The 26,332-nt window shown below is 39.8% G+C and overlaps 1 protein-coding gene across 21 annotated transcripts in view; it reads right to left on the bottom strand.

Annotated features, from left to right (window-relative positions):
* The window catches only part of Dlg2 (discs large MAGUK scaffold protein 2), a 1,899,378-nt gene that overhangs the window by 311,199 nt on the left and 1,561,847 nt on the right, over window positions 1–26,332 (bottom strand). For all 21 annotated transcript variants that reach the window (XM_051148923.1, XM_051148943.1, XM_051148920.1 and 18 more), the window contains one exon: window positions 12,154–12,310. In XM_051148923.1, the coding sequence (XP_051004880.1) occupies window positions 12,154–12,310 (157 nt within the window). The remainder of the gene's footprint in view (window positions 1–12,153; window positions 12,311–26,332) is intronic.

Genomic DNA, 26,332 nt, shown 5'->3' with positions numbered 1-26,332 from the left:
GAACAAGATTCTGTTCCCCATCCTTAAGTCTTAAAACCAGTCACGAAGTGCCAGACACCATTCAGGATTCAGTAAACCACACATTATCACGTAAGATTGTTATTACACATAAATTATATTTTCACTTTGTCTACCTACTGTATCTATATTTATGTCAATTCCAAAAGTTGGATTAGCTCCATTATTATAAAGACAGTCACGTGTTTGCAATGCCAGCATGAGGACATGGTCTGGATCCCTAGACTTTACATCTAGAAGCCAGGTGTGGGGACCTCAGCTAGGGGACATTACCTAGAAGCCAGGTGTGGGGACCTCAGCTAGGGGACATTACCTAGAAGCCAGGTGTGGGGACCTTAGCTAGGGGACATTACCTAGAAGCCAGGTGTGAGGACCTCAGCTAGGGGACATTACCTAGAAGCCAGGTGTGGGGACCTCAGCTAGGGGACATTACCTAGAAGCCAGGTGTGGAATGTGCTGGGACTTGAGAGATAGAGCCAGATCGATGTCTGGGCCTTCCTGGATCACCACCCAGGCCTAATCAGTGAGTCTTGGGCTAGGGAGGGATCCTGTCTCAAAAAACAAAACAAAACAAAACAAAACAAACAAACAAACAAACAAACAAACAAAAAGCCAAGATGAACAGCACCAGAGAAATAACAGTTGAGATTGACCTCTGGTCTCCACACATGCAAGGGCACACTCACATCTGCCCGTGAACATGCACACGAGCACACACACAGAGCTGATTTCTGTATTTAACTCAGTGGGAACTTAGGGAAAGGTAGAAGAGTTATATGAATAACATTGGTGTGAAGGAGTTTTTAAAAAGCACTGATTTTTGAAGTTAGGTAGACCAGTACTCTTACTATGTGGCCTTATGCAAGTGTTTTGACCTTTATGAATCTTAGAACTTTGGTCTGCAAGATGTCAATAGGAAAACCATGGCTGTCCCCAGTATTTAGGACTCTTCTTGTCATCTTGCTCATTCCTTTCATTCTTTCAGGAGCAATTCTATTGTTCAAAAGGTAATTATGATTCTTTTTTTTAATTTAAATAATTTATTCAGATTACATCCCGATTTTTATCCCCTCACTTGTATCTTCCTGTTCCCCCCTCCCTCCCTCTTTCACCCTCTTACTCTCCCCTAGGCCTGTGACAGAATCTAGATTCCCCTGAGTTGAAGAATGGAAGAAACTGTGGTACATTTATACTCCAGAATACTACCCAGCTACTAAAAACAAGGAAATATTGAAATTTGCAGGCAAATAGATGGAAAGTAATTATGATTCTTAATACTGCGGACCTAAACATTCTGTTTGTAGAGCTCTGCAAGCCCAAAGATCTAGGATCCTTTTTGTTTTAAAACAATCCATGATGGGAAGGAAGCACATCACATGCCTGTCTCATTAGAGATACAGGATGGGGCAGAGTTCTCTCTCCCTTGCCAGCTAGATCTTGGGCAGGGCCTGAGACCTATCATCCTATACTAGAGCAGGAAAGGGAGGAAGTGGGGAGGAGCTGGGGAGTAGGGATGGAGAGAGGGAGGGAGAGAATATTGCAGAGCGGTTTAGTCTGGGTGCAAATGGGCACCTTCAAGCTCCTGGCCTCTGAGCTTCACTTCCTACAATTCTCTGAAGGTCCTACAAGCTTTCAATTATTTCTCTAACAAATTCTTTTTTTTTCTTCTTGTTGGTTCTTTAAATTACCCACAGCTGATTACATTTGCTTGGAGCCCAGAACTCCGGCAGTTTAGTTCTCTCTGCAGGCTCTGTCAGGGACACTCAAGAGCAGAAGTCAGCACTGCTAAGCATCTGGTGGTGACGGCGGGAACCTAGTGCTAGCCTGGGTCCAAGCTAGAGAGTCACTTCAGTTCCTGCTTCTATGGAACGGAAGTGATCCGTTTCTTAACATCACCTGAGAGGATCCAACGAAGGTGAGATGATGCCCACAGTAAGGGGCTTTGAACATGTAAAACATGGCATAAATGCAAGGCTTATTAAGTAGCAAGATTATTAGGAGGCAAAGCCAAACTGATGCCAAGTTACCCCATGTTAGTTGATGGACACTTCTTATCTCAAATTGAAGTTCGCCCTTTGTCTGGGATCAGCTATCATCTTACATCCAAGAGGAGGTAGGTTGTAGAGAAACTGTTACTACCCACCGAAATGAACCCCTCCCCATTTTTAATGAATAGAATAAACCATAAGTTGACTTAAAAGAAACATTGAATGTTTAGTTATTTAAGTATGCAGCATAGCATTTAATATTTTTTCTGATATTTGGGATTTCCTGTTAGTCAACAGGATCTGTCCAAATTGGTAAATACATCCTATCAATTAGAAAGCTTAAAACTTTAGGAAATTCTGAATCTTCAGGGTAGGCAGGGCCAGGGGCTTAGAGATCCACATAATAGTGCCAGTGAGAGTCACTCTAGGTTTCCTAAGGGACTTTGATATTCTAGGTCCAAATTTACAAAAGGAGATACAGAGGTAACTGAGGGGCAATCTTGATCTCGGGTGACATTTCCAATGATCTAGATACTTAGAAGTGTCTTGGGGTCCACAGGCACAAAGACTTCCTAGGTGGCTCACACACCTCTTTATAAGTGCTCCATTACAGTAGGCATTATGTGTGTTTTCCCCCCAGTGACTGAGCTCTGAGTGTGGATGGTCTCAGACATAAATGAAGTGCCACATTCAATTTCCTTCTGAAGTTTGGAGTTGCAGTAAAGGCGTCACTTTGAAATCAGAAGCAATAGCAGGTCAAATACCATTGTCGGTACTGATTATTGGTGCATCTCAGGCACATTATTGAATTTCTCTGTGCCTTCAAGTCAACCAAGTGATTGCGGGAGAATTCAAGAGATTGTGCAGTACTTAACTCAGTGCTTGGTGTGAAGTGATTATTTGACTGATGTTAGGTGTTTTATCTCGGAGTCTCTATTATGCCTCCAGGCCCTCTTTGTAGGAAAGTGGCCCCTTGTACAAATCTCCCCATGTTCCCACACTGGCCTCAGTGGGTCTGGGCACTTCCTATTAGCTTTCTATGTTGGAAGTCGCCATCTTTCTGATTCCTCATGAGGCACTACGCTCACTGAGGACATAGACTACACTTTTATGTTGTGTTCTCAGCAGTCAGTCACCTTATTCAATTAATTAGAAGATGCCCTATAAGGACTTTATGGTATAAATCTTATTCCTCCCAAAGCAAGCGCATGTATGAGTTTTTTGAAGATTAGTTAAAGACAGAATTTCCAAAGCACATTTCATATGATAATTAATGTGTGTTCCAAGTGGGAAAAGTCCTTAAACTCAGTAGGACTGGATAGCACATTCATAGACTCTATTCATTTCTGCATGTACATTTTAGAATTATGACTTTGAGACAAGATGATTCTCATTTCCTTGAATTGAATTTGGGCTTTAGAGAGCTATTTACAGCTGAGCCTTTCAGCAGGATTCCCGTGGGATAGCTACCATAGGACTGCCTCGAAATATACTTTCATCATTGTGCCATTTTTTTTTTTTTTTGGTTGCATCTTTTCAACTTGAGCTGTGTTACATACGATAAGGACACACTGCGTAAGCGAGACTTAAAGAGTGTAACGGAAAGTAGCAGTGCTTGGTTTTGGTTCTCACTGTGCCCATCATGTTGAATGAGCTGTTTCCATTTTCTGTGTGTTATACAGCTAGAGTCTATACCAGAGAATGGTGGCTATGTCCCAAAAGAAACATGGTGAATCCAGCTCGCCAGTCTTTTCTGGCTGCCTGGCAGAAGATCTCTATTGGCTCACAGCTCCTTGTCAGTGGTATTCTACAGAAGGAGAGAACCCAGCCCACCAGGACTATTGCTCAGTCCTGGTTCCTCAACACAGTTCTTGCTTTTGTTGCAGCAGTCAAATGCTTCCTGACAGTGATTGTTGTTCTGAGCTGTCCTGAGTGACTCAGAATCCTGGCTCACAATGTATGGGCCACCTGCAGGGTTGAGCCTAGTTGCTAGATGTTTTTGGTAGTACACACAACTAGAGGCGAAGAAAAAGCCAGGGTGGCTGAAGTGTGAGTGAGTGTGGATGAGGTTCTGCTGGTGGGCAGAAGCCAGATGCCTCCATACCTTGCACACCACATCAACATTTGAGCAGTTAAGGACACAGGACACCATTGGGAGGCTTTAGAGAAGGCAAGAAAGGCTGTGATAGAGTTTTAGAAGGCTTGTCCTTCCCGGAGGCTAGAAGGTTGAATGTGACTGGGGGTGTTTGTATGCCCTTGGCAACCAACAAGAAAAAAGGACTCTTAAAGCAGAGCTGGGCTGTTAGGGGTTAAATGCCTTAGGGTTCACATGTTGTATATTAATTCTTTAAATTCGTATGCCAATAGTATTTTCAAGTTACTGGGCCATTGGAAGGTAATTAGGTTGGAATGGGGCACTACTGTTAGCATTAGTGGCTTTATGGAAAGAGACTTCCTCTCGTATGCTTGCTTTTTGTTGTCATGTGAGATTTGCTTTTCTGCTTTAATGCAGGAAGGCCTCCAGGAGATGATGGCTTTGTGCTCCTGGATTTCCCTGCTTCCAGAACATGCCTGGTTTCACATTTTTTTCCCCTAGAAAAGCATCAAAACAAACAATAACAGAAAACATTTTTATTTTTCCTTCTGCAGGAAGAATGCCCAAGGAGGCCACTGTGTTGGTTAATGCATTTGCCTGATGAATGCCCTAAAATCTGTTCTGAAAATTCTTCAAGAATCTGGTCCAATGACTGGAATTCTTTCTACAACAACTCCCTAAGAAATAAAATACATAAAGGAGCAATTAGAGAGAAAAGATCACCCTCAGTGGATATATGGAATTTAACCCAAGGTGATGGCTTTTAAAGACCTTGCGCTATCTTAACTACTTCAGGATTAGAGTTCTGGTGGGGAGCAGGAATACATCTCCCCAGTTCAGCCTGCCTAGCTGCTGCTTCATGTTGTCAGGCAATATGTTCAGCTGATGTCAAACACTACACACTGGGTGGCACCCACTACCCTGTGTCTGAAACAGGAATGGAGGGAAGGAAATGGAATTCCTATGAGTCGAAAGCAGAGGGAAGGTTACTGGAGGGGTTGGGAGGGGGCTAAAAAGACAATGCAGGTAGGATATGGGGGGGGGGGAGTGGAGGAGGGGCAAAGGACGATGTGCATTGGCATATATGGATGAAGATGTCACGATGAAGTCCATTACATTGTATAATAAATAAAAAACAAAAAAGAATATAATAAATGGTTAACTTTGGAAACTGTAAAAATTTCTCCCCTGACATTTCTCACCTTACTGTTCTCTAAGGTATTTGTTATATAAGGATTTCGTGGCTAAAGACGTTTGGAAAAAACACTACTTTATGTGTCTTCAGGATATTCCCAGAGCACACTGGTACACAGATATTTTGATGAGTTCTTCAGCGAAGACTATAGTAACTATAACTATAGTAACTTAGCACTAAGTAGCTATAGTAGCAATCCTCCATAACTATTCCAAGAAACACTCTTTGTAGGGAACACAGATCTGGTGCAAACCCTGTCTGAAAGAAGGAATAATCCAAGCCATACCAAATTATACCTCAGACATGGTTACCTTTTACTTTAAAAACATCAGAAACATCCATATCACGCACTCCCTACCCAGAAGCTCAGGAAATGTTGCAGACAGATGGTAGAAGAAAGCTGGGAGCACTGCGGAGAAACTGTCACCTGGCAGTGACCTGTCTGCCACACTCAGGAATTCACAGCAGCAAGGGTCGCCTATAAAACCTGCATAGGATCAAGCCCATCATGGCTGCTTCAGGACGGTGGGTCATTTTTCTCTAGGGGTAGGTTTCATATAGGCTGTCAGTACTCTAGAGGGTGGACTCACATCAGGCACACAACTGAGTTATTAAAAAAAAAAAAAAAAGGAGGGGGGAGGGGGAAGAGAGACAAGAAGCTGGGAGTGGCAAGTAGGTCTAGGAAAAGTAAGAGAGGCAGGGGTAGATCTGGTGAAAATATATTGTATACACATAAGCAATTCTCAAAAAATTTGCATTAAAATACTTCTTAATTTATAATTGTTGGTAATAGCAACCCTGAATGAAGACTTGGTATGTGACATTTCAAGTGTTAGTCTTGGGGTGGGAGGGAGGGGAGGAGAGAGAGGAGGGGACATAAAAGCAAGCACACTAGAGCTGGGACACTGTAAGCCACGATCACATAAATCATTAGGGAAAGTCTATAGTCTGTATGGTGGAGTTGTATGGCATGGATATTCTGCCCTCAATCTTAAGGTTACTGTTTGCTACACAGTTATCCTATCTGTGAAGATTGCATGAGAGCGAAACCTACTCCAAGCCCTCTATCCTCCATCTGAAATTTCTAGGTTACTGCTAACATGAATAGTTTGGAAATTAATCTTACATGACCAGTGTCATGTACCAAGCTGTTATTTAGCTCTGATTGTTAAGAGTTTCTGTTTGTGCTTTCTGGGAATGCTCTTCTTGCTTTTAATGTCCAGCTTAAGTTGTGGAAGCAACATTCTGTATCTTTCATGTTCCACTATTCATAATCTTAATCTGTCATTTTCTTCCTATCCTTTATTTCATTAGAGCCTCTAAAAGTTTATTTTTTTTTCTCTAATAGCTGACCAATGAAATCACAGCATTTAATTTGAAGTTAGGTACTTTCTATTGAAAATTAAATAGACTCAAGCAAGCTAAAAAAAAATTCCTTCTTCTCTTCTTATGTGGAATAATTTCCAGATGGTATTTTTAACATCAAATGCTTTCCCAAATGTTGCGCATAATAAAGGGTATGCTATCAGACCTCAGAGACTGTCATGTCTTATGAATTGTAATTTTCAAGACTGTAATTTTGGTTGGTTGCCTTACTTGATTTGTGGTCTTAATATTTAAACAGATACATTTACTTTTTTAAAATTCTTTTTTATTTTTAAAAAATTTTATTTGCTTTACCCAATTGTAGCCCCCTTTCTCATTTCCTCCCGGTCCCACCCTCCCTCCCCATCCTTCCTATTCCTCTCCCCCAGTTCTCAGAGAGGAGGAGCCCTTCTCTCCTAGCAACTGACTCCAGCTTATCAAGTCTCATCAGGATTGCCTGTATCCTCTTCCTCTGTGGCATGGTAAGGCACTCCGCCAAGGGGAAGTGATCAAAGTGCAGGCAACAGAGTCCATGACAGGGACAGCTCCTTCTCTCCTTAATAGGAGACCCATATGGAGATTAAGCTGCCTATCAGCTATATTTGAGTTCAGGGCTTAGGTCTTTTCCTAGCATGGTACTTGTTTGGTACATCAGTCTCTGTTGGCCCCTCTGGGCCCAGATTTTTTGGCTCTGTTGGTTTTCTTGTGGAGTTCCTGTTCCCTCTGGGTCCTTCTATCTGTTACTTATCCATAGGACTTCCTGTGCTCTGCCCAAAGTTTGGCTGTGAGACTCAGCTTCTGCCTCGATCCCCTGCTGGGTGGAGTCATTCAGAGGACAACTACGGTAGGTTCATATCCTGTTCCCTCTCTTCAACTGCTTCCAGTGTCTATTCTATTTGCTCTTCTGAATGAGAATTAAGCATCCTCCCTTGGGTCCTCCTTGTTACTTAGCTTCCCTAGGTCTGTGGATTGTAGTGTGGTAATCCTGAATTATATGGCTAATATCCACTTTAAGTGAATATATACCGTGCTTGTCCTTCTAGGTCTAGGTTACTTCACTCAGGATGATCTTTTCCAGATCCATCTATTTGCCTGCAAATTTCATGATGTCTTTGTTTTTGATAGATGAATAGTAGGTATTCCATTGTGTAGATGTACCACAGTTTCTATATTAATTCTTCAGTTGAGGAACATCTGGGTTGCTTCTAGTTTCTGGCGATCATGAATAACACTGCTATGAACATAGTCCAACAAATGTCCTTGTTGTATGGTGGAACATTTTTTGGTATATTCCAAGGAGTGGTATAGCTGGATCTTGAGGTAGCACTACTCCCAATTTTCTGAGAAAGTACCAGGTTGATTTCCAAAGTGGTTGTACTAGTTTGCACTCCCACACACAATGGAGGAGTGTTCCCTTTCTCCATATCCTCACCAGCATGTGCTATCACTTGAGTTTTTGATCTTAGCCATTCCAATAGGTATAAGGTGGAATCTCAGAGTTGTTTTGATTTATATTTTCCTGATGACTAAGGATATTGAAAATTTTGTTAAGTGCTTTCTGGCCATTCAATATTCCTCTGTTGAGAATTCTCTGTTTAGCTCTGTACCCCATTTTTTACTTGGGATATTTTGTTTGATGGTGTTTAATTTCTTGAGTTCTTTATGTATTTTGGATATTAGCCCTTTGTTGGATGTAGGGTTGGTGAGGATCTTTTCCCAGTCTGTAGGCTGTCGTTTTGTTCTGTTGACAGTATCCTTTGCCTTACAGAAGCTTTTCAGGTTCACGAAGTTCCATGTATTAATTGTTGACCATAGACCCTGAGCTGTTGGTGTCCTCTTCAGGAAGTTATCTCCTGTTCCAACGAGTTCAAGGCTCTTCCCCACTTTTTCTTCTAACAGATTGAGTGTGTCTGGTTTTATGTTGAGGTTTTTAACCCACTGGACTTGAGTTTTGTGCATAGTGATAAATATGGATCTATTTTCATTTTTCTACATGTAGACACCCAGTTAGACCAGCACCATTTGTTGAAGATGCTATCATTTCCCATTGTATGGGTTTGGCTTCTTTGTCAAAAATCAAGTGTCCATAGGTGTGTGGTGTGTGAGTTTATTTCTGGGTCTTTGATTCAATTTCATTGATCAACTTGCCTATTTTTATGCCAGTAACATGCTGTTTTTATTACTGTTGCTCTGTAGTACAGCTTGAGATCTGGGATAGAGATTCTTCCGGAAGATCTTTTATTGTATAGGATTGTTTTAGCTATTATGTTTTTTTGTTTTTCCATATGAAGTTGAGAATGTCTGTAAAGAATTGTGTAGGAATTTTGATGGGAATTGCATTGAATTCGCAGATTGCTTTAGGCAAGGTGGCAATTCTGACTATGTTGATTTCCAGATCCATGAGCATGGGAGATCTTTTCATCTTCTGATATCTTCTTTAATTTATTTTTTTAGAGATTTGAAATATATATATATATATATACATGTATATATATATAAATATATATGTTTTTCACTTGCTTGCTTAGAGTTACGCCAAGATACTTTATATTATTTGTGGCTATTGTGAAGGGTGTAGTTTGCCTAATTTCTTTCTCAGCCAGTTTGTCATTTTTATACAACAGGGCTACTGTTTTTGTTTTTGTTTTTTTGAGTTGATTTTGTATCCAGCCACTTTGCTGAAGGGGTTTATCAGATGTAGGAGGAGCGCACTGGTAAAATTTTTGGGATCACTTACGTATACTATCATATCATCCATGGATAGTGATAATTTGACTTTTTCCTTTCTAATTTGTATCCCCTTGATCTTTTTTAGTTTTCTTATTGCTTTAGCTAGAGCTTCAAGTACTATATTGAAGAGATATGGCAAGATGGACAGCCTTATTGTGTCTATGATGTCAGTGGGGTTGATTTAAGTTTCTCTCCATTTAGTTTCATATTGGCTATAGGTTTGCTGTATATTGCCGTCATTATGTTTAGGTATGTGCCTTGTATCCCTGATCTCTTCAAAACTTTTAACATGAAGGGAAGCTGGATTTTGTTGGATGCTTTTTCAGCATCTAAGGAGATGATCGTGTGGTTTTCTCTTTCAATTTCTTTATGTGGTGATTACATTGATGGCTCTCCATATATTGAAGGTCTGGTAGAATAGATGATTTCAGAATTGGATGCAGGCTTATAATGATTTCTTTTGAGCAAAGCTATATAACAGTTACTATGCTAAAGGTTGAGAATAAAAACTCCTTTAAGACAGGGAATTTTAAAGCCAGGCGTGGTGGTGCATGCCTTTAATCCTAGCACTTGGGAGGTAGAGGCAGGTGGATCACTGTGAGTTCAAGGCCAGCCTAGTCTACAAAGTGAATCCAGGACAGCCAAGGCTACACAGAGAGACCCTGTCTCAAACAAAACAAAACAAAACAAAACAAAACAAAACAAAAACAGGGAATTTCCTTTTAGAAATCTTACAAGGTAGTAAAGAGAGAGACATGTAAACAATACGGCCGAGGCAGATGATAGCTGCCTAGTATATCTTGTATGTCATTCAAGTGTCAAAGACATAGCTTAGCCCATGGATGGTAGAAACTGGTCCTAGCATGTGATGTTACATCATTTTTCTCAGACTCAGCATCCAAGAGGCTTCAACCTATTGGATGGCAGAGACCTGTATATGTCTGGGAGCCATAGTGACACTCAAGGTAAGGCCATTCATGTGGACTTTTGGGTATTGTCTATACTCAGGTCAACTCTTGTATACTATTAGGGAAATGGGTGTGTGTGTGTGTGTGTGTGTGTGTGTGTGTGTGTGTGTGTGTGTGTGTGTGCATGTGATTGTATGTGTGTATGAGAGAGGAGTACAAGGAAGTGGGGACGTAGCAGTAGAATGGGGGCAGAGAGAGATTTGCTTATTTGTTTAAGGGATTGAAATTGTGTCTAACAAATTAAGATGTCTTGCAAAATTATTTCTATAAATCATAGCTATAAAGTGAAAACAATTTTTGGAGTACACAATGAAAACAAAAACTATATGCTTTGTTGAATTAGGAACCATAACTATCTTTAAGAACTGGGATCCTTACGTAATTCTTTATTATTTACATGATTACTAAAGCTCTAACATGATTATAAACATTTTCAATGAATTTAGCCATTCACCAGGCCATGGAGGGAACTTTGTGTAGTGGAAACATTCAATAAGTAGATGAACACACACAAGAAAGTGAAAGAAAGCAAGAGAAAAGGAAAGTGGAAGGAAGGAAGCAGGAAAGGACAGGACAAGTAGAACTGGGCATCAAATTAGAAAATTTACTCATATTTTTGATAGATAAGAAATACATTAACTTGCTAAATTTTAACAGGTTACTTAATCTTGGTGAGCCTGATTCTCTCATATAATCATGAGGAAATACCTTTTGAGGTGATTGTGAGACTTGAAAATAAATTTTATAGTTAAGATGAATAAGATCTTAAAGTCTATATTATGGCTTAGCACCTACAGTTAATAATATTGTATGTACTGTATACTAATTTCTTTTTGTAGCACATGTGTGCATGTGTGTGTGTGTGTGTTTGTGTGTTTAGACCAGAAGTTGACACTGGTTATTTTTCTCTATCGTTCTCCCCAAAGATCTTCCTCTGTCCACCTTCACGGCACTGGGATTGCAATTGTGCACCTTTGGGCCCAGGTTTTTATATGAGTGCTGGAGATCTGACCTCAGGTCCCAGTGCTTTTACAGCAAGAATCTTACAGATTGGCAATTTTCTCCAGCCTCATTAAAATTTTTAATATGCTTTATGTGATATGCATGTGTTAAAAGGGATAACACACAGATAAAGTACTAGGGGAAATAACTAGAAATGGTGACTATACTTATGATGGTACACTATGGTAAGAGAGTCATAGAAATGCATACACTTCTAAACACACTCAGTTGTGTCATACTAAGCAGGTACAGGCTTTTGTTTATCATATACCTTAGTAAAGTGACCTTAAGATTCACCTTAATAAAGTTATTAGCAATAATATATGCCTGAAAGTTGTTACTGGTAATTCTTTTTTAAAATTTAATTTGTTTTGTTTCTGGTAATTTTTACACTTAGGCAAATGCTGTCTGCTGCCACTTATGACCACTGGCACACCATGTGGCATTCCCTTATCTATTTTCCCATATATGCACCAAACTATGTTATGAAACTAAAGTATTAGCCATGTGGTCACAAATTATGGGGATTTTAATAAGCAAACAATGCACCATTTCACTAAGCCATGCTTCTCAATGTTCTGTTGCATAGAGATATGCACCACAACCTAAACGAAGATGGCAGAATGTCCATGTTTACCCAGGAAAAGTAAAGTGGCAAGCGTCAAGTATCTATGAACCATCTGCACTGAAATTCTCCCAAAGTTGTGAAGCATCTTTGTGATTAAAGTGACGTCTTCATGGATGATGTTAGACGTAGATGATGGAAAAAAAACATTAAAGGGACGTACTCACCGACAAGATCTGGTCTCCTCTCTGGAGCTCCCCACTCAGGTCTGCTGGTCCACCAGCCAGAATGAAGGACACAAAAATACCTTCTCCATCTTCCCCGCCCACAATGTTGAAGCCCAGGCCAGTGGAGCCTTTGTGAAGGACCACCTTGCGGGGTTCCCTGTAGAGACAAACGGAGAACACGGCTCACAGGGTGACCCTCTCAGATTCCACTTAAAAAAAAAAAACTTTTTTTTGGGAATATGTGATACCAGCTCTTCACCACTACTACAATGACAGTGGCTTCCCATGGTAAAATGTATTTGCAGGCTATGAAAAGTCCTATGAGGGCAGATATCTGAGCTTTCATCACAACTACCAACATCCAGTGCAACAGCATTCCTGAAACTCCTTAAATCAGTGTATCTTCCAGTTTTTCTCTTTAAAAAAAATCTGTAATTGTATTAATCATAAAGTATTCAGCAGAACGAGAGGCTAAGAAATACAGGAGAGATTTTGACAGGAAAGGAGTCAGTGGAAACATGCAGGTGGTGGAATGTATACAACAGGTGGCTAGGGAGATGGGGAGGGTCTAACAGAACTTGGGAGAGGGTAAAAATATGATCAAAATATACTGTATGAAAAAAAAAATCCTCCTCCCTCCACTTCCCTGCTAACTTATTCCTTCCCAGGCCTTAGCTTGGAGAGAAAGGGGTGGATTTAGAGGTTTGACTTATTTTTGTCTGTTGGTGGTTGCAGAATATAGGAGTCTGCAGTATTTTATCCAGTATATAAAAGACCCAGCTAGGGATGCCAGTGCAAGATGGCATTATGTGAAGTTTGATGACGCATCTAATACCTGTTTGGCATAGACATGATTTGACGTCTGGTAATTCTCTGTCCTTTTAAGATGATTTAGAAATCTATTTTCAGTGACATTTCTATCCTCCCCTTTTAAAGTTCTCTTACTGTAGAATAACCTTTCCCTTTTTCCTTTGTCTCATTTTTGCTCTTTTTGTAGTACAATTGCTTAAGACCCATCATCATTATGATGACTCATTCTCAAAACACTTGACGCCACGGTTCTCTTGCCTACATGCCTACATGAAATGACTCTGGATCTGATGAATATAATGTCTTGAATTTCTATGAAGCATATTTTGTGTGAGTCACATGGCTTCCAGACAGGCCACAATCTCCTTGGGTTTGATGCTAGTTTTAGTTAGAAGAACGCTCAACAAATACTTGATAATCAAATGAATAAACCAACACAAATTTACAAAGAATGTAAATATATATGTAAATATATATTTATACATACATATATCTTAATATACTTTATAAAAATATATACAAATATGGAAATACTGTTGCTAACCTGCTATGCTATTCTTTTTCCAGAATTCAGATGGTCTCAAGATCATTAGCAGCCATTATCACAGATCATTATATACTGACAGTGGAACAGAATTTTAACACCCATTGTTTATTAATGTCAATGAAGGTCACCTTAACTGATCATCTGGGAACTGTTTCTGTCATTCTTCTCAGATGCCCAATTCTGAACTGAGCCTGGGAGATACTACATGGATATAATGCTGGAAAACTGGAAAGCTAAAAAGCATTATATCCTGTAGCTATCATAATGCTTACTATCCTGACTTGGTTTATACATCACCCTCCCCATAGATAGTAATTAACTTGAGAAAAATATCCATAACATTATTTTTTTTCATCTCTAATACTTAGTACAGAATTAAGTGCTTTCTCTTTGTTAAGTGCAGTTTCATGTTTCATCTTACATATAGACTCTGGAGAATCTGGAACCTACCACCTTTAGCATCAGCATGTTTTGAAAGGACACATACTCATTAAAATATATGCTTTACTCATCTAGCCAGTCTGTTAGGAAACAGACACTTCTGGAATGCCTACTCTGTGTTGGCAATTGTGAATATAAAGATTAAGTGGCCTGAGGTTGGAAGGGCTAGTTGGAAAGAAACAAGGGTGCTGCTATGACAGAGGCTTGAGAGCACTAAATTAATAGATAAGAGTGAAGAGTGAGTAACCTAAAAAGTTTGTCTTTGTATTGTCATTACTCCTGGAAATATGCTACCCTTTTTATGCAGTTCTAGTTTTCTCTTGGCATGACACAAAACACCCTCCTAATAATAAAACCCCTGGGTTTTGGGTAACTGGACAAAGGCCAGTTTGTTCTGCTCCAAGCTGTATCAGGTGAGGCATGGCACAAGCCTGTTTACACGTGGTTATGGGTATGATACGGGTGCTCTAAGGCAGGTGGAGTTTTGAGGAGAGGAGTGCCATGGGATCTTTAGTTTAACCCTACATGGCTCAGGTGGGTTCATGATTCAAGGGGAAAGTGACCACTTAAACCGGAAAAACTTGGGTTAACGGAGGGTAAGAATGTTGTCCATCATCTTTTAGAAACACAAGTCTGTTCATGTTATTCTTTGCCCAGAAATCTTCAGTTTAATCTCTGAATGGTCTACATTTCTAAGAATAACATGAAAAAGTCCTCATCACACTTCTTTTACCCATATGTTGATGTGACCAGATTAATTTAGTCTCTTAAAAAGTACACTATATTAATCACTCTGCATGAAACTTAAGTCCAAGTGGATCACTAAATACAATAGAAGAGAAAACAGGGATAGCCTTGAGTGCATTGGAACAGGAGATACCTTCCTGAACAGAACACCAACAGCTCAGGCTCTAAGATGAACATTTAATAAATGGGACCTTATGAAACTGAAAAGTTTCTGTAAGGAAAAGGACACTATCAATAGGACAAAAATGGCAGTCTACAGATTGGGAAAAGATCATCACCAAACCTACATCTGGCAGAGGGCTAATATCCAAAATATATAAAGAAATCAAGAAATTAAACGCAAACAAGCAAAATAAGCCAATTGAAAAATGGGGTACAGAGCTAAATAGATAATTCTCAACAGAAGAATCTCTAAGGGCCAGAAAGCACTTAGAAATGTTCAACGTCCTTAGTCACCAGGAAAATGTAAATCAAAATGACTCTGAGATTCCATCTTACGCCTACCAGAATACACAGACCCAAGGAAGCTAAGTAACAAGGAGGGCCCAAGGAAGAAACCTTGAACCCCACTCAGAAGGGGAAATAAACTAGACATTGGAAGTAGATGAAGAGAGGGAAATGGGTGGGAGAGGCAGGGTGGAGGGGAACAATGGTGGGGACTAGGTGCAGGAAAGTAGGGGTGGGAGGTGGTAGGGCTTGGAGAGAGCTAGGAGGCTGATGGGGGGATCTCCAAGACAAGCTGGGGACCTGTGATGAGGTAGGCTTCTCTGAGGATATGGGGTGACTATAGTTGAGACTCCTAGTAGCTGGGCCTATGGAAACTGAAGTGGCCACCTCCTATAGCCAGTCAGGAATTCCAATGGAGGAAGGGTACACCAACCCACCCACAAAAGGTTTGACCCAAAATTTACTCTGCCTACACAAGATGGACAGGGATAAAGTTGTAGTGGAGTTTGAAGAAATGACCAACCAATGTCTGGCCCTACTTGAGGCCCGCCCCTATAGAAGTGAGCTAACCTCTGTCACTATTAATGGCCCTCTGGTATGCTTGCAGACATGAGCCAAACTAACTCCTCTGAGAGGCTTCAACCAGCAGCAGACCCATAGCCAAATATTAGAGAATGGGGAATCTTGTGGGAGAGTCAGGGGAAGGATAGAAGGACCCGAAGGGGACAAGAACTCCACAAGAAGACCAACAGAGATAATAACTTAGGCCCATGGGAGCTCACAGAGACTGAACCCACCAACCTAAGTACATGCACAGACTGGATATACATTTATGGAGCTGATGGACAGCTTGGTCTTCATGTGGCTCCCTTAGCTACTGGAGTGGGTCGGGGTGGGGAGGTTGTCACATGGACATGGACATGGATCAGTTGTTTGCTATTGCATAACTTTCCCTAGCTGGGTAGCCTGTCTGGTCTCAGTGGAAGAAGATGAGCTTAGTCCTGATGCAACATGAAGTATCAGAGTAGGATGGCGTCGGGGGTGGAGTGGGGTGGGGAGGAGAAGGGGGCTCCCTTCTCTGGGAAGGAGGTTAGGAGGGAATAGGGTAAGAGGGTAAGAGGGTGGGACTGGGAGGAGAGGAGGGAGGGGGCTGTGACTGGTATGTAAAGTGAATAGATAAATTAACGAGAAAAATATTCTGCTAACTTAAAAATAATTAAAGTATAATGATGGATCCAGAGAGTCGTAGAAACCTACAAGAAGAACACTATGATGGGCGGATCTGGGCCCAGGGGTTGCGCTCGATCTATGGCACCAACCAAGGACAATATGTCCAGTCATCATCAAACCCCTACCCAGATCTAGCCAAGGGACAGGACATTCTCCACAGTTAAGTGGAGACTGGCGACTGACTTTCACACGAACTCCAGTGACCTATATTTGGCCATGTCCCCTTGATGGGGAGACCTGATGGCACTTGCAGGAAGGATAGCAGACTACCAAGAAGAAACTTGATACCCTAGCATCATATTCAAGGGGAGGAGGTCCCCTTCAGTCACAGTCATAGGGAACGGGAATGGAGTGAAAGCAGGAAGGAGGGAGGAATGGGAGGATGCACGGGATGGGATAGCGATTGAGATGTAATAGGAATGATTTTATTTTTCAATTAAAAAAATAGTATCATAAAAATAATTAAAATATAATTAATTAAAATATAATTAAAGTATAGTGAGCTCAATTCTCAGCAACCACATGGTGGCTCATGACTATTTTTGGATCCAGTGCCCTCTTCTGGTCTGCAGATGTATGTAACAACAAAACATCAAATATATATAAAATAACAGAAGAAGTCACACCATCACTTTATTGACAGCCCTCTAGCTTCCTTTCCTGTTTGGACCCGTCTTTATCTACACACCAACACAATGAATCTGTGTCACTCGGAAGTATAAACAGCTTCAGATTTTTGTTATTGTTATGTTTTTGCTTGTAGTACTGGGAGGCAGCACACACAAAGCACATGAGAGTCATACAACAGATATGTTTCACAAGGAAGAAAAATACAAGGGAGTGTTGGGGAGAAGTGATTCAGAGCTATGGCTCCACAAATAAAGATGAGTGAGAATCAGGGCATTGCCCCACCTCCATCTCAGGTTTGTAGACCAGGCTGGCCTTGAACCCACAGAGATGCACCTGCTTCTGTCTCCTGAGTGCTGGGATTAAAGGTGTGTGCCACTGTGCTCAGCACTCCAGTGTCTAGATTTGAGGTCTGTGGGGGAGAGTAGGACTGTGGGAGCCCAGAGGCAAAGTGGGATGGGAGACTCTTACTAAGCCGGGGGCCCTGAAGCAGAAACATAAAGCTCAAAAGCAATAGCCTCTGTTATATCAAAGATACAAACCTGAATTTGGCTGAAGTACAAAAGGCCTGGAGAGCTAATCAAAGTGTTTAATACGGAGGAGGTCATACCATAGGAAGACAATGAATAGATCTGAGAAAATTAGGAGAGTCTTGCTGGCTTGTAGGTGAAAGGGGTCCAGTACAGGGAGGCAGGTGTGTGCTTCAGCTCTGGCTCCATGTAGAAAACATGAATACATTGTCATTCTTGGTCAGGATAGCATAGGAAGCAGGCTCAACTAACTATTGCAGTGAAATGGCAGTGCCCAGAAGACTGTTAGCTGACGTGCCTCTAGGCTTACCAAACCATCTGCTCATTAAAACATGCTTTCACATAGTGATTTTTTTTTCCTAATGGGAATAGTGTGCTAATGAGCACACTCTGGTATCTTGAGAAGTTATAGTATCATTGTAAAATAAAGATAACAATATAGCATGCGAACTTGCTCGCCCCTGGGTACAGTGACAAAAATTAAATTTCAGAGTGTGTAGACCTAAGCCCCAGATCATTTCTGTGATGACCCAGTAGAACTGTGATCCTCTTATATCCTGTCTGCGGAGATGGTCTCCCTGAGCCCTTGTTCCTGTATTTCTTTACAAGCACAACTCTGCACGTATGAGCAGTGCTGGTAAGAAAAAGAGACAGTGGTAGATTAAAGAAGTGGGTTTTTTTTCCCCACAAAGGGAAACTGTTCATTAGCATAACTGCAAGGGAGAGCAGGAATGTTGGACCCTCGAGGGTCAATTGCAGCAAGCTTCAAAGCTGTCCGGACGTTAATTATTACTCATGCCACATAGTTTTGTGAGCTGGGTCCTCAGAAGCCTGCAGTACAATGCATACTCCAAGTTGAAATAATTAATTACTGCGGTCAGTCAAACAACTAGTCAAGTGGAGAAAAATTCTGTTGAAGAGTTATTGCAACGATGTGTTAAAACAATATATTTGGATTTTGGCATGATGAGTTGGGAATCTCTGCTGGACTTTAACCAAGCAACAGAAGGTAGGCTGACTTCATCGAAATGGTCATAACACAACTACTGAATCTGGGTTAAATATAGTGTGGTTGATGGGTACTCTATGAGATTAAAAACACCCATAAAACTACTAAAAAAGGATAGTCTGGTGTGCTGTGATATTAGGACAGACTATGGGCATTGGAGTAGATAGGATCTGTGTTTGAATCATACTCATTAATAGATAAACAGGTTATTAATAGATGAATTAAATCAATTTGCTTCATTCTGTCTTTGTCTCACTGTGTGCGTGTGTGCATGTACTTGTACATGTGCTATCACGCATGCGTATGTATTTGTGCATTTGTGTGTGTGTGCATGTGTGTGTGTGTCTGTGTGTGTGTATAAATGTAGGCACATGCATACCAAGGCACACGTATGGACATCAGAGGACAACTTTGGATACTAGCCCTTGACTTCCAGTGTTTGAGACAGCAGACAGGGATTTTTATTTTTATTTATCTGCTGCATATATTGTAGTAGCCAGCTTTTTACCATCTCAGGATTCTCTGTCCCCACCTCCCATCTCTCTGTAGGCATGCTGGGATTATAGATGTACACATGACTCTATCTGGCTTTATATGGGATCTGGGGGTTTAAACCCAGGATTTCATGCTTCCACGTGTGCTTTCCTCACCGAGCCGTTTCACCTGCCCAATCGAGGAAACTTTTAAACTCATCTTTATTGTTTTTGTATGTTGTGAATAATAGCATCTATATCATGGTGTTATAATGAAGAATTTAAACAAAATATTAAGTACTAACATCAGACAGGAAGTGTTCAATAAAGGCCATCCCACTGCCTTGAGCTCTATGATTTATGATCACTGGAAAACAAATGGGTACACATAAAATAATAAGTGAATAATTCAAGGACAATGTGGTAAGTAGCAAATTAATGCTATGGATAAAAGAGAGCTCTGAAGTAAAATATTAAGATGTGGAAGAGGTAGAATATGAACTGGATCTGGAGGGCTGGGTAGATATTAAGTAAATAGACAGAGAAGTGGTGGGTACAGTGTACCTGTCAGTAGATTGAGCTCAAGGTCAGAGAGGGAACAAATATGTTATATATTTGAAGAACTGGACGTTTGCCACTTTCATGAAACATCAGCATTAATGAAAACTGAGAAGAACAAGGAAACCTGGGAGGATTGCTGATGCTGAGCTGGGAATTCAGACTTTCCGCAGCTAGCGTTTCTAGATTCTGCAGAGACTGAAGGGAGTGACTTCTGTCTGAAGCCCAAGCTGTTCGCTTTCTGTTGTGGTTCTTCTGTAACTTTCCAGGTTAAACACTGGAAGTCTTTCTACAAACACTTGCTGAAAAGCGAGTGGGATGTAGGTGAAGCTGTGCAGCCCAAAGGCTGAGTCTTCACTGCTCAGATCCAGCCTGCTACAGACTTCCTGAGGTCTTTGCTCTTTGCTAGGGAGAACCTGGGGATTAGTTAAACATCTGAGACTGACACAAACCATTTCACAAAACTTTGAACTCAAAAATACTTAATCCTGAGAGTGCCAAATACAACAAAGCTGGACGTTGTGGAAAGCTTGGGAAAATTTGCTTATTTTTGAAGTAGTTTTATTGTATTAGAGTTAAGAGCTTTTCTTTTTATTTAGACAAAAAGGAAGATATAGAAATAATTAGGAATAATTGGAAGAAAGAGTATATTATTGAATATACTCCTATAGATCTTTGTATATTGATATAAATTAAGTTTATAGTTGTTATAATTGGTTATATTTGTATAGGTCTTTTGGTTATTGATACAAAATTAAGTTTATATCTTGGTTACAACATACTATGTATCAACTCTTTTAAAGGTATTGTATCTATATAATTCTTAAAAAATGCAATCTGAAGTTCTGGTTTTTTTGAAAGTCACTATCACAAATGGTTAAGGCTAATTAAGAAATGCAAAGTATTTTTGGTTGTTTTGTACATTGATGCAAAATAAGTTTAACTTCAACACATTGGTATATAATCCAAATTTAAGACCATTCTTCACATACAGTATCTATATATCTACATTAATATGAGGTATTGCACTCATACAACTCAATTATAATACAAGGTTTACTTTCAATATGTTGAAAGTGCTAATGCACGCTGTTTAGACTAAGTCAGTAATACAAGTTAATTGTTAGTGGCTCAAATCATGGTCATTTCAGTTACTAGTCTACTTTTATCACAAGAATATACATCCTAGGTTTCACAGATAGAATGACTCTATAGAAGGATAAGATAAAATAGTTAGATAAGGTCTTCAAAAACCTCAGGGACCTACAGAATACGTCATTTAAAGATTTTTTTAAAAAAACTATTTTAAAGATTCTTTGACAATAAGACAAGTTAACTCCTGGCAACACCTGGCCTACTTCAAAGAAGATGATGAGCATTAAAGAACCTCCTTATAAAGAAGGCTTCAAATGTGGCAAACGAGCCACTGGGCAAAATATCCTCATTTCTGCCACAGACAGAATTCTGCCTAAAAATGAGGAAGCTTGGCTGCAGGATGAGTTGACAGCCAAACTCTGCCAAGACAGGGTAAGCAAGTCCTCAATAGTTTCTGCCTCAGTATATCCATCTGTCATACATACTGGGCCAGAAGCCTAAAGATGATGCTTCAATGTTATAGAGAGTTTGGGTGATGGTTCAGGCAGCAAACCGTCTCTGTCATTTTTCATCCTGGAAGCAGCTAACCTGCACTTCCAGTTTACTCATGTAATAAATTTTATTCCTTCTCAAGTGTCTGATGGGGTTGAAGACCAGATAGTTTAGTTTTACAACTAAGCTTAGTTGTTTAGGGATTAAGATGTTTTTTAGGTCTAGATAGATGTTTTAAGTTGATAGAGATGTGATATGATAGATATTAATTTAATTCAGCATTTTATTTTTTAAATTTAAATTTAATTTTTACATATACATTTATATTATCACACATATATATAATAAACTACCTACAGTAAGAAGAACCGTGAAATAATCAGGAATTATATAAAAGTTACCTTTATAGTGTTTCAGTTATTTGTATTTGGCAGCCTTGAACAGAACATCTTTCCTATCTTGGTTTGTCTAAAATTCTGAATGTAATCAAGATCTATTATATCTCATGATTATCAACTTAAAACATCTATCTAGACTTAAAAATGTCTAAATGCCTAAACTTCCTTCTCAAGTTTCTGATGGGGTTAAAGACCAGATAGTTTAGTTTTACATTCAGAATTTTAGACTTACCAAGGTTGCCAATTACAAATAGCCAAAAAAACTATTAATTTAACATTTATATAATTCCTGAGTGTTTCATGGTTTTTCTTGTATTTAGTTTATTGTATATATGTGTACTAATATAAACATATATGTAAAAAATAAAAAATAAATAGGAAATATTATAAAAAAGAAATGCAAAGCAATAGTCAGTCCAACTTGTGGTTTTGTTAGGTACTAGTTTAGTTAATCACATGTGCTTTTTAAGTTAGACAGTGTATAGTTAGAAACAAGCAATTCAGGTATACTAAAGATAGACAGATGGTCTTCAAAAACCTCAGAGATCTGTGGAATATGGCATTTACTGATGTTTTCTTAATTTAAGAATTTTTTGACAATGAGACATGTCATCTGCTGGCAGCACCCCAATTCTACTTCAAAGATCATCAAAAACCCTCCATTCGGGGTTTGCTTCATATATTGCAAGCTTGCCACTGTGCAAGGAAATGACCTTGCTTCAACTGTAGACAGACAGAATACTGGACAAACTGGATGCAGGGAAATCGACTGCTGAGCTTTGCAAGGACAAGTCAGGCAAGATCGTCATAATACCTGCTTCACAGAGAAGTCTGTCAGTTACTCTGAGCCAGAAGCTGAAGGTGATGATCCAACATTATAGAGAAATTTTGGGAGACTGTCCAGACAACTAACTACTTCTGTCATTTCTCTAGTTTAGAAGCTGCTTGCTCTGCACTTCTTATTTATTCAGGTAATATTTATCCTTCTCAGGTCTCTGGAGAGTTATAGTGTCACAGTTAAGCTTAGTTGTCTAAGACGATGTTTTAGGTCTAAAAAGATGGTTTTTGACTGACTATGCAAGTCATGATAGAAATTGAGTTAGATACAGAACTTTGAACATACCAAGATAGGATGGTAGAGTACCTTCTTCAAGGTTGCCAAATTCATACGGACTAGGTATTATGAATGTAGTTTTACCCGGTAGTATTTAATTTACTGATGTTACGGAATGGGAAATGTTGTAAGATACTTGGTCCCATTGTGTACCCCAAGGTTGTGAATTATAAAATCCTGTTTCTAGTTGTGGTGTAGCTCAGACCTAGAATGCACCTTTAATGCAAAAGCTTTTTGAAAACAGGATTAAATAAAGTTAACCCTAGGTCAAGAGTCAGAGCAAGTAACTATCTTACAGGAACTAAACAGAAATGAGGGTTGCTGAGTTGGAGGGTATTTAGGGCAGCATGGAGTAGAAGAAGGGGCTTCTGGGTTTTTTCTTCTGGGATGTGAGCTGAGTAGGAAGGTCAGCTGGTGCTTTTCTGCCTCTCTGAGCTGGCAGGTTTTCACCCCAGCATCTGGTTTCTCAATCTTTATTGGTAAAATTGAACAATTGAGATTTTCATTTTTTAATAACAACAAGGGATTGATTTTTATAGCTTTGTATATTATTCCTAAAGACATACATTTTATGAAGCAATTTTAATTTGAGTCAGAGCCCTATGGAGCAACAAAATTCCAGTCATCTGTGATTACTGTGATGCCCAGGCAGTGTGCTGGATTAACTAACTAAAAGCATTTAGGTTCAAGTTTCACAACTCCTAACTCTAATTTGAGGACATCATATCATTGTAGAAAAAGGTTAATCTGAGCCCAGTCTTCTAGTTTTCCACTCTAAGATTTACCAGTGGATATTTCTGAACACATCCTTTATTATTATTTATTTAATTTTTGTTTGATTTTTTTATTATACAGCTGCAAATTAGTGACCCAACTCCCCATTTATACCTCTTCAATGCTGGGGGATTTTTTCCCAAGAACAAAAATAGGATTGAACTTAGCAGTAAAGCTCTGTGCATTGGGTGGCATATTTTCAGTCACAGCATCCTATCCTGCACTGAGTGTTTCTAGAATGATTGACAATCTTTATTATGTGTGACCATGCTTGGCTTAAACAAGACACCTCTGAACAACAACTGTGTAAAGAAGCTAGTGGGGAGGGATGCAAACAGAATCACAAGGAATCCTCCCAATCCTAGCATTTCAAGTGCTTTCTAAAGGAAACCAGGGTTCTGTTAGATATTGAAATATCTATGTGACTATGTGACTGTTGAAGAACCATTTCAAAGAGAGTAGAGTGGATGGAATGGGTCTATCTTTAGTTCCATTGTACGGCAAACTCCTTTGGATTCTGATAACACAAACCTTCCCTTTTACATTTTTACAGTAGAAGCTTTTGAGACATTAAAAATTGATGATGATTGTCCTGTCAAATGTTGTAGTAATGTGTTACTATGCACTAGAAGCATGTCTGACCAAGAAACTACAACTTACTTTTAGTTCACAAGTAATTTATAGTAAATAATTCCATATATGTAGTTTCTACTTAATTGACAGTGCAGTTCTTGAGTGGTTTTTCTTTATATGGAGCTGGGTGTGGTGGCGCATGCCTTTAATCTCAGTACTTAGAAGGCAGAGGCAGGTGGATCTCTGTGAGTTCGAGGCCAGTCTGGTCTACAAAGTGAGTCCAGGACAGCTAGGGCTATATGGAGAAACCCTGTCTTGAAAAACCAAAAGGAAACAAAACCAACCAACCAACCAACCAACCAACCAACCAACCAAACAAACAAACAAAAGGTATTATGTTTTCATTTCCAGTTTTATCTCTCTGTTCTTTCTTAGTCTCCTTAGAAGATTTTTATTTAGTAAACTCCTATTGCTGAAGATACCATGCACTTTGGAAACAAGACCTGAAGGACACAAACTGGACCTCATTTGAAAGCCTCCTCCTTGAGGACTAGCTTTCATAGTACCGGAAGGTGCTATGCAAGCTTACAAGAGAGAGAAGCAACCAATAGTCCTACCCAGCTGTGATGCCAGCTATAAAACGCCACAGCAACTAGCATGGTATGATAGCCCTAAGGGTGTAGTAGTGGCACTCATATTTTGGTAGTAACCAACAGCTCTCTAATAGGAGGGACATCATACCTGTTACTGGAATCTTAGTCAACTGTTTAGGGCTAGTAAAGTTAATGTTCTTGGAAGAGAGCTATGACTGCCACTTTACTCAGCCTGCATAATCCTTAGCTGAATTTTAAATATTTATCTTTATACTCACAAATAAATGTAGCTTTCACCACTCACCAATGAAGCTTCTTTTTTGGAACAGACTGAGACCACTACAGAAAATTACAACTGGTCATAATGCAGAGAACAAGGGATCATAGGATCTCCAGCCCTAGAAGGTGAATTTACAACAGAACCCCCACATCTAAGGCTTGGGGAACATTGCAGAAGAGGCCGTGGAGAGATTAGAAGAGCCAGAGGACCAGGAAATCTGCTGTGAGATTGTGTCCCTAAGAAATGAAACATAAGCTTCACCCATGATACTTAACAATATAGGGGCCCAAACAAGACCTCAAGAAGTATAATACCAACTGACATGTTAGATTGAGCAGATTTTGTGTTTATATTTTTATAGGTATGTAACAATAGTAAAGAAAGAGCAGCCATCATTTCAAGTAGGAGCAAATAGAGGGTTGGTTCATGGGTGGGAGTGGGGGGAGGAAAAAGCTGTAATTGTATTTTAATTTCAAAGCAAAATGAAGATAAAGAAGATTCTTACTTGCCTTCCACAAATGGCATCATCAAAACTTATGTCCTTGGTCACCTCCTCAATACTTCTTTCCTTGGAAGAGCTTGTTTTTGTGTTTTGTTTTTGTTTTTTGTTCTTTTTTCCCTTTGGACCCTGTTTTAAATGCTACTGTCATAACTTGGTCCAAAGCAGCCAGCCCTTGCTTCATTATTTTCTGTCATATTCTTCTGCGTGTCTCACTCATGATGCTTGTCTTGTGGTGAAGTGTCCTGGTCAATGCTCATTACTTTGCCTGCCCCCATCTCTGGCTGGAATGTAATCTAGATGAGCAGAGTTGCTCTCTTGTGCCCAGCATGCATTGTGGACTTAATATTTGTTGAATGAACCAATAAATGGGTGCTCTTATCTTTCTCCACTACCGATGATTTGCTAATCCCTCTCCCTCACTCCGACCAGTATCTTTCACTTCAGATTTCCAGCTGACCGCTCTAGAATGAAATTACTGTCTTCCACAGAAACCGATTTCCCCCTTATCTTGGTTAATGATGTCTGCCCCATCTCACAAATCAGAAACTTCTGAATTTCTCCTCTTCATTCTCACCCAGTATGCCTAATATGTGACAAAGTACAGTCTGCTTTTTCACCGAAATGCCTTCTCACTCATTCTTGTATTGTTTTATCCAACACCTTACCATCCGCACTTGAGTCTTTTTGAGGAATCTCTAGCAAAGCTCTTACTGTCACTGCCTGGACTCTCTGCTCTGTGTTGCTGCCAAAGAAACCTTATTGAAACATAAAAACACATCTGGGTGTGGTGGTACATTACTGTAATCCCCATACTCTGCACAATGGGGGCAAGAGAATCAGTGTTCATTTACACAGCAAAGTTGAGGTCAACCCAAGCTATATGAGACCATTTCTCAGAAAAACAAAAGTAACCAAGCAATTAAAAAACCCCAGACCAAT

Source organism: Acomys russatus, chromosome 7 (assembly GCF_903995435.1).
Source record: "Acomys russatus chromosome 7, mAcoRus1.1, whole genome shotgun sequence".
NCBI lineage: Eukaryota > Metazoa > Chordata > Mammalia > Rodentia > Muridae > Acomys > Acomys russatus.
The sequence above is the reverse complement of the archived record's forward strand: the minus strand, read 5'-3'. Positions and strand labels throughout refer to the sequence as shown.